Source organism: Rhyacophila brunnea, unplaced genomic scaffold (genome assembly GCF_057557595.1).
Source record: "Rhyacophila brunnea isolate RB1 unplaced genomic scaffold, BYU_Rbru_1.0 scaffold_13, whole genome shotgun sequence".
NCBI classification, from domain to species: Eukaryota; Metazoa; Arthropoda; class Insecta; order Trichoptera; family Rhyacophilidae; genus Rhyacophila; species Rhyacophila brunnea.
Genome location: NW_028232785.1, coordinates 21,937,708 through 21,947,775, shown reverse-complemented (window position 1 = coordinate 21,947,775; position 10,068 = coordinate 21,937,708). Strand labels below are relative to the sequence as shown.

The window sequence follows — 10,068 nt, the reverse complement described above, 5'->3', positions numbered from 1 at the left end:
CAAATTAAAAATAATTATATAAAACTATCCTACTTAGGATCAATAATGAAAAAAGAGCGCTTATTGTGTTTTGCTATAATATCAATATTATTAAACACTTAATTGCCATTGCCATAGATAGAGTATATAGTATAGACAATGATTATAACGTATGTGGAGAGGGCATTATCATTAAATATTATAGCGCCTGTACACATGCATGGAATTACTGTCGGCAATAATTGTTTTTATTTTAAACTGTCATGACAATAACTGTTTACACGTAAAAGTGCTGACTGTCTCTCCAATCTCATTCTTCAAGAGTAAGCGAGGCGCGATGTTCTTATTTTATACTACTATCTGACAGGTTGTATTGAAAATCGTAGCTAAAAATGAGTACCTAGTTCATTTTTTTACCGGCATGTTCGCAGATCGAAAATAATCTTACTTGCGTGCAATAAATAATCACAATCTGGAATCTTCCAATCTTGTTTGATTTTATGCACGCAATTTTGCCAACTGCAGGATAATACATGTTCCCCCATACATTTTCTTACTGTGCACAGTACATCCATGCACGTGTAAACGGGGTATTATGTTAACTAGGGAAAATGTAACGAACGATACGGTACTGGAAGAAAAGTATTGATACGTGACATCCCTAGTTCTACCGCAAGCTGCAAGGCTCAATGGCACACAAATAATTTACAACTAAAAAAAATTAAATGGATATAAAACGCGAACCTCGTGAATTAGAAGCTGATGCGGACGATAAGCATTGGTTTGATGTGCCAATATCACATACAAATAGCCCAGATCTCAAAATGTATATAAAGAAAGAAAATGCGGAAGATGTCGGCTGCAGTTTTGAGGTTAGTTTTGCAAATCTTTTTTTTGTGAATTTATAATTACCAGTTTAATAGATTAATAACATACGACCTGTGTATGTCATTTAATGTGCATTGTTCTAGTATCACACGTATTAATATTGATTTATTACTGCACCGCCATCTTTAGATTAATAAAGCCTGAGTAAGTATAACTTTTTTCACAAGCAACGAGTGGTCCACTTTTCAGCTGTCAAAATCAGATCCCAGATTGCTTGACATATCGATTCGCCCTTTCTCGTTTCAATCTAAATTATAAAAAATTCTCAAATCAAATATATTAATAAATTATAAATAATATACATTCCTGTTATTCATCAGCTGTCAAAGTCACACTAGTCCTTCACACAAAAACCGGTGGTAATATCGATTTCCAAAAAATATGTAAGATTTATATATGCATTACATTTGTAGAAGGTGTGTTAATGCTAGTATATTATTTATCATGTAACTTATCTATTCAAATCAAACCATTCCCTGTGTGAACACGACAGACGCGTCAGTATGAGCACTCTATAGAACAATGACAGTTCATACATATACAATAACGGGAGGGGCGGAAAAAGTAGGACCAGTCGTTGTGAATGTATCGGCTTTCTACTTGAGTCATTGATTACTGACTGATTACTGATATTGTTGTTGCACACGTTCATTCACTAAAATATTACCAGCGCATCTATTATTTATACCTACTGCTACCTCGTACATTTCACCACATTTTTTTTTGATACATCTTTCCCGTTATTTCTTAACTCGCAGGGAGTAAGGAAGGGTTCACAATAAATAACTCAGCGTACGTTAAAACTGTTATATTTAAATATAAAATAACTTCACAATAACTTAAATTTAATACAATAGCTTTATCTTTTAACATTATTATCTTTACTCGCAACTTAACAACTCCTTCTTAAGGGCCCGCTGAAGAGCCCGCCGTTCAAATATAATTCAGTATAAAAAGGACCTCGGCGTCGTAACTACGTCAATTTAAACCGATCTTTTCGCAAAAATCACTAATCATCGGAGATTTTATTTCAAGAAATATTATTATTATTACTGATAATTTCTGCCGCGCGGAGAATTATTATTATTTTATGAACACCTGCGAGATGAAGCCGATCAGAAAACAGGGCTGTCAAAATAATATTAAGCATTCATATTTTTTAAATGTTAATTTCATCATGGTTTTCAATCAAACCTGTGCAAGTACGTACTGATAACTTGGGTGGATTTTGTAGCAAACATACTATTGATATATATACGGGTATATTATTATTATAACCCAATTCAAATTGAACATAGGTTGATACTCAAATACTATTATAGTATGTTTATGATTTCGAGAAAATAATACGATGGTATAATTAATCCATATCAATTATTTGAAAACATTACATTCGCACTTTGCACAAAATTACAAACACATTCGAAGTTTGCCGCACACGTACAGACCACGTGATATTTGTTTACGCAAAATCGTCGCTTTTCAAAATGGCGAATTTGATTACCAGATTTTACTGCGATGAATCAGTATGTTCCTTTTTGTCTTTTTTTATTCGTAGGTTTGTTTACTATGTACACCGAGAAATTTCCATTTATAAACTCGGAAACGATTTTTACAGAAGAGTTTTGGAATATAATGCAACCAAAACTGGAAAAAAATTCTATCATGGGTGTTGACTTCCTGAATTAGCTAACCCCAGGTCCATGCCACTACGTGAACCACAGTGGATATTAAGCCATTTCCACACTGGCAACAAGTTGCTGGCAACCTCATTAAATTTTACGATACTTACCATAATTGCTTAAGAAATTTTACAATAATTATCGTAAAATCTAACGAGGTTGCCAGCAAATTAACTTGTTGCCAGTGTGGACCCGGCATTAGATGCACAAAACTTAAATAATATATATTATAAATAAAAATTTAAAATTATAAATATATATTATGATTTATGTCTTCGACAGCCCTGATGAAATAAATGTGAAATATGAGTCGGATCAGTCACAGAGCAAATTTATTAACACAAACAACTTTGACACGACCTTTTTATATTAACTAGTAGACCAGATATTATGGACCACATGTTAAAAAATCATATTTTCAATTCTCAAGGCCAATTCTGTAGAACGTCCTCTTAACATAACGTCATCTCGCTCGAAAGGTCTTTTTTCTACTGCTTTTTTTTAATTTTATTTATCCTGTTTGCTTCCTGGCCTTGGAGCGTCGACAGGCTATGCGACATATTGTACGGGGTATCTCAACCAATCCCGATCGACCTGTATACATCACGCGATGTATCTAACCCTTTAAGGTTGACTGACTAATATTAATATAATTAATACTACTTATTTAATATTATTATTATATTTGAATGGTAGCTAGGAGGAGGGTTACTTACTTATTCAAGACCAGCTGACTAATAGACTGGAGGGCGATGATCCGGTCTTTTCGTACCCTAGAGGGGCCGTTTGCTGAAGGCAGACAGTTCTGTCGGTATTACTACACAAGACTGATATTTATATTGTATTGAGGTTTATAATTATTGTTACAATAAGTTAGTTGTAATTTATTATTGTTACAATAAGTGCTATGTTTTAACAGCACCTCTCTTGGCTGTGTTCAATTTTAGAGCAAGATGGACAGTTTAGAAAGCTAACCTATTGTAACAATTACAATACATACCTCAATACATACATATGAGTCGTATAGTATCAAAATTAGAACTGTCGCAAATATATCGAAATTTAACTAAGTATGCCAAATTATTCTTCTGACCATAATGTACGACTAGCAATATAATATTCGATTCAAAATCATATCTGTGTGGTATAAAATTGTGATGGAAAATAGGGCTTGGTATCAGAATTAGAACTGTTCAATACTTTGGAAACAAAAATAGAACTGTTGAATTTGAATTAAATTTCTAATTTCTGAATGTAGAAACATATTTCATGCGATTATACACTAAAAAACCCAACAAAACATTTTTCGTCAATTTCTCGAAATGATGAATAACGCAGAGATCTACTTTTGATACTATACGATTCATATGATAGACTACTGGACAACTCGATAGCCGCCGATAGCAGTCTTGTTTATAGAATAGATGCGCAGATAGGTTAAGAAGATAACCTAAATGGGCGAAAAATTATAGAATTTCCTCAAAAATAAGTGAAAATTATTAACATTTTTACATGAAAAAAAGATTGAAAAAGAATCTAGTGTTTCACAAATCACTACTAATAATAAATAGGTAAGTCATACTGTTAGAGATTAATGAATACATTTCTTTAAGAAATTATTTTTGGTAACATATGAGGTACAATGATGAATAACGGACAGTATTTCAAGTAGCTACCTACATAAATCAATTGTGATATTATAGCTTTTTTTATGGACAATTTTAAGCAGTTTCGATAGGTTTAACACCATTACCAGATGTTAATGTTTCAAGCGAGAAGCCTAGAGTTGTAAATAAAGCAGTTTGTTGGTACCAATGTAATACATTTGACATTGTTTTATTGACATTTTACCAAGAATTATATTTTGATTTTATCGCAAGTGACTTCACTGTTTTGTTGGTTTCATTTTGATTAATTAACGCATTTCAAGACAAGGGAGATGATGAGCTAATAAATAATGGCATCTAATCGTTTGTACATATAATCAAATATCGATGAAAATATACCACAGGCAAAAATGCGTGTCGTGTTTACATTAATTATTATAAAATAAGCATTTTGCATTCAAATGTGACATATTACGACGTAAAATATGTACATATTTTTGTTTTTTCAGAGTCTCAAAATGGACATTGGGAATGTGAAAACTGAGGTTGATTCGCACCAAGTTGATTTCAAGGAAGAATTGGCTGAAGAGACAAAGATGCAAATAAATTACGAGGATCCACAACCCGGGTGCTCATATTCGGAATACAAACCAGTAAATCAGGTTGGTTCCTAATGATATTGATTGGTTCGTGTCGTGGGGTTTGTTTTGACTTCAAATAAAATTACGGTTGAATATAAGGGATATTGTTATATAAAATATCATAATCATCATCAGGAGCGCGACAACCCGGTGTGGGTCATGACCTCCTAACAGCTCCCTCCACCTGTCCCTATCCAGTGTGAACGCTTTCCAATTTGGTTCCCCTAGAACACAGCAGTCATTGGCAGCTCCATCCAACCAGTGAATCTTTGGCCTGCCTCTTCTTCTACGCCCGATTGGATTGCCGGACATCACTCTCTTTGCCGGTTCATTGTCATTCATACGGTACACATAACCTAGCCATCGCAGTATCCCAATCTTATTTGATTGAACTGCGCTGCAATCTTCGTATAGCCCGTAGAGCTCAGCATTATAAATTTTCTCCTCCAATTGGTGCCGTCCCTGATCGGTCCATATATACGGCGGAGAATTTTTCTTTCAAAGATGTTGAGGGCTCGTTCATTTCGCAGAGTTAATGTCCAGGTTTCCGATGCGTAGGTGAGTACTGGCTTTGCAAGTGTCTTGTAAAGAGTGCTTTATATATAATATAGACGTCTATAAATGTTACAACACTCTAACATGTATATAAAGAGAGAGAATGCCACGATATCAGCGATTTCAACAGTTCTGTCAAAACACGGGTATTCGGTTTTTGGTTTCTTTCTGATAAAAACAAATAAAATATGGCGATAGATCGAATTTATGCTAGCTGAAACTTTCAATAATTTAAAGTTGATTGTTGAACTTAGACTTCATCACGATTTGTTGTGATGTGTTATTTTAAATTCCCATTTCAAAAAGTCACTTTTGAGTCATTCCGTCGTAACCGAATTGGATCATCCATTTCTTTTATTGAACGAATAATAATTTACAAGATTTTGAGAATGTAACATTCCATATATTTATAACTGGGAGAGTGAGTGGAGAGGTATGTTCGCTTGACTCCAATGAATAAACAGATTGGCGTGTGAATTACAATTCCCTGACTATTTTTCTCCATAGTCCATACTATCAAAATTGATTACAAATTTTACAAGACGTTAGTATTTAATGTTGTTGATTCTAAATTATAATAATTGATAATTACGAAGATTGTGGCTGAGATAAATGACGGCTCGACGGACATTATTGCATTGGAAGAGATTTGAATTGAATGTATTTAATGAGTGATAAAGTAGGTAAAAATATCTCCTTTATATTATATTGATCGAATGCAATGGCACGTATCGAGGCGTCACTGTTGTCAGCAAATTCTTCTTGTAGCCCGGATCCAATTTGTCAGAGGTCTGAGTCTGGACAGCCTCTTTATATTGCTTCCGAAGGATTCTGTTTACAAGGTGATATTTGATTTGTTCCGTATTACATTATAAGAAGAGTTTGCGAATTAGGCGATTTGATAAAAAAATATTGCGGGCTTGCGTCTGAATCAAAGGTCACTTTGTCTGGAAGTCGAGGGTGACTTTGCTGGCGTACGTGTTGAAACATGATTTTGATGAAGGGTACACACAAAGACGTCCCGTGGGGGTAGGCAGATTGAGCGTCGCTTGAGGGCGGCAGTTACTCGAAGGGCAGCAAATAGAGGAGAATCATAGAAATTGCTACCAAAACTTAGTACCTAATAACGAAAATATCTATCCATTAAATAAATCAGCTCACCGGTTGGAAACGAAATGTATTAATTAACATAAGTACAAGGTTTAACAGGACTTTATTTTTTGTCGGGTTCGCGATAAGAAGCCACTGTGTTACCAACGTAAAAAAACCCACTTTTGGGCAAAAAATATTTATAAATTTAATTTTGTATGTTTTAGTAATAAGTATATATTTTGCCCGGTTATTTAGTGTATATTTAGCCGTATATTTAGTGTATATAAACGCCCACGGTGGCCGCGCGGCTTCAGCGTTGGACTATAACGCCGAGGGTCCCAGGTTCGAATCCTGTGTGCGTAAGGAATTTGTGCGTGTCAGGGTATGGGCCTAATAGGTTGAGCAAGTGGCTGACACCCATTTCTCGTAAAATACAAAATCTGTCAATACAAACCTCTACTCTGTGGAGGCCCATATGATCCTATAGGATCGGACATGGTATAAAAAAGAAAAAAAGAAAATATCTTTTGTTAGTACCTAATGTAGCCATACAACACATTTCTTAGATATTGGAGCTATGAAAGGATGATAAAAAATACTGTATAAAAAATGGAGCGGGATTTTGGCGTTGCCTAGGGGCGGCATCTTGCCTAGGAACGTCACGGGTACACACATGATATCGTTTACATTGTAAGTTCACTTAATGCTAGGTAGGTATTACTTAAATAAACTAGGGATGTTTTGAGATTCACGATGGGCCAGCCACATACTATTGAACATACGAGTAGGTACATAACTTGAAAACATCAGATATAAATATACCCACTAGAAAAATTCACATTAAAAAAAAATCGATGCTCGGCGGGATATTTTTTGTCTACGTATGTATGTGTACGGTGGTAAAATATCTGAACTAACCTTGAGCTTCTACGAGCGAGCATGTCCAGTCTTGTGCATAACGTTTCAACACAAATTTGACGTTAACATAATAAAGGCTGTCTGACTTAATTCATTGTTTTAACTGACGATAATACTACAATACAAAAATAATACTATTTTATATTTTATGCCACCAATATAATTTAATTCTTCATTTTCAGTATGTTATGTCTGCTACAGCCTTGACTGACAATGCCAGCCACAGATCGTCAATGAGTATTTCAAAAGAGCAAAAGCCAAATGATATCATACACATTGAGGAACATGACATTAAAAAAGAACTCGAGGTAAATGAAAAGTCAACGGATCGAGACATCGCCTGTAACACTGGTAACCCGAAGATGATCAAAAGTAATATCAAAAATATACCCGAATTATTAGTTGCTGTTATAAAGTTAGAAAAATCCTATTTTCATAAAGAAAATTTTGTGTGTGGTATATGTTTTGATTATTTTGCATCATTAGCTGTAATGAAACTACATAAGTCATTACATAAGAAGCTTGCGGCGAGAATTGACCATTTGGTTGTAAAACCATTTAAATGCAAAGAGTGTAAATACTCATGCACACGATCAGATGGCATGAGATTACACAGAATGACACATTCAAGTGAAAAGCCATTTAAATGCAAAGACTGCAAATACTCATGCACAAGATCAAATAACATGAAATTACACCAAATGATACATTCTGGTGAAAAGCCATTTAAATGCAATGAATGCAACTATTCATGCACACGGTCCAATAGCATGAAATTACACAAAATAAAACATTCTGGTGAAAAGCCATTTAAATGTAAAGAATGTAAATACTCGTGCACACGAGCACATAGAATGAAATTACACAACATTACACATTCTGGTGAAAAACCCTTTAAATGTGACAAATGTATTTTTTCAACTGCGCGATCATTTAGTATGAAATTGCACAAAATGACTCATTCTGGTGAAAAGCCATATAAATGTGACGAATGTAAATACACATGTGCATTATCAAGTAAAATGAAAATACATAAAATGACTCACTCTGGTGAAAACCCAATAAAATGTGACCAATGTAGTTACTCATGTAAAACAACTTCCAGTCTGAAAGAACACATAATGACACACACTGGTGAAAAACCAAAGAAATGTGATCAATGCAACTACTCCTGTATATTATCTCGCAACATGAAAGTACACAAAATGACTCATACCGGTGAAAAGCCATTCAAATGTGACGAGTGTGATTACTCGTCCATTACGTTAAGTTGTTTGAAAAATCATAAAATCTCTCATTCTGGTGAAAAGCCGTTTAAATGTGATCAATGCAGTTTTGCATGTGTTATATCGCGTAGCATGAAAAATCATCAAATGATTCATTCCGGTAAAAAACCTTTCATATGTGATGAATGCGATTACTCGTGTATAAAATCATGTAATCTGAAATTGCACAAGATGACCCATTCTGGTGAAAAGCCATTTAAATGTGAGGAATGTAATTACTCATGTATACGAGCTAAGGACTTGAGATTACACAAAATGATTCATTCTGGTGACAAGCCACTAAAATGTGATAAATGTAATTATTCATGCATAAGATCTGGTAACATGAATAGACATAAAATGACTCATTCCCATTCCGATAAAGATAAAATATAGATATTTTTTGTGTATATATTTACCACTATTCTCTGTCAACTTAAGTACTTGCCGACGCGTGGTCCTACCTCGCCTGCACTATGTCTGTCTATGGATGTCCTCTCATTGTTATATACGGGTAGAGTGCCTTCAGTGACGTGTACACTTGTAGGAGTGTTTTTTTTTTATTGTTTTCGTTAAACATATAATATTTTAATGTGTCTTGGATCCCTAGTTCATCTGTTTAAGTTGTTAAGGAACATATCCCAAGATAAAACTGTATAGTAAAATTCCTAAGAAAGCAAAGAACTCATTTTGTATTCCCATTGCCGACTGAAGAGGAAAGCCGATACATTTCACGACTGGTCCTACCTTTCCGCCCCTCTCGTTCTCTATGGATGACCTGTCATTGCCTGTCATTATAAAAAATAGTATGGAAGTGGATCACTCGTTGCTTGTGCAAAAAGTTATGATCAGGCTTTATTAATCTAAAGATGGCGGTGGTATTCCCCAATGTCGACGAACTCAACAATACGCCGCTGGTTTCATTCCTTCAATAATGTATTCATATGATATTATTTTAAAATAAACTTGATGCAAAAAATAATATGTAAAAATATATATCCTACCAAATAAAAACATTCATAACTCAACTTCTATATCTTCACTATCATATCATAAAAATTACAATATTCATAAAATATATACCACTGGTTATATTTTCGGACAAAAATAACCAACTGGTTCAACGGTGATTAACGCATTGATACATAACAAATTAAGAATCAGTTAGAAAAAAAACAAGGTCGAGAAAAAAAAGAAAGCAAAAATAGTTTTATACAAAAGAAATAAAAAAAAAAACATCAATAATTCAAAAAATACAAATTAAACAATAAACTAGAATTTTAAAAGCAATATATAATGGATCACCAAAAATATCTACATCTCTAGGGAGTGCATTGACCACCCGCACACCCCTCTCTATTGGTGCCTGGTGAGCCTGACATGAGGAAACAGCTTTCACCCAAAATAGGTCATGGCTGCGACCACGCATGTAATTGACGGG

The 10,068-nt window shown here is 34.3% G+C and overlaps 1 protein-coding gene across 1 annotated transcript; it reads left to right on the top strand.

Moving 5' to 3' along the window:
- The first annotated feature begins 584 nt into the window (after nucleotides 1–584).
- On the top strand, nucleotides 585–9,653 carry LOC147076920 (uncharacterized). Its single transcript, XM_085941390.1, has 3 exons — nucleotides 585–851; nucleotides 4,666–4,818; nucleotides 7,545–9,653. Exons 1-3 carry the CDS (start codon nucleotides 705–707, stop codon nucleotides 9,021–9,023), a joined length of 1,779 nt encoding a protein of 592 aa, XP_085797516.1. The 5' UTR covers nucleotides 585–704; the 3' UTR covers nucleotides 9,024–9,653.
- The last annotated feature ends 415 nt before the right edge of the window (nucleotides 9,654–10,068 follow it).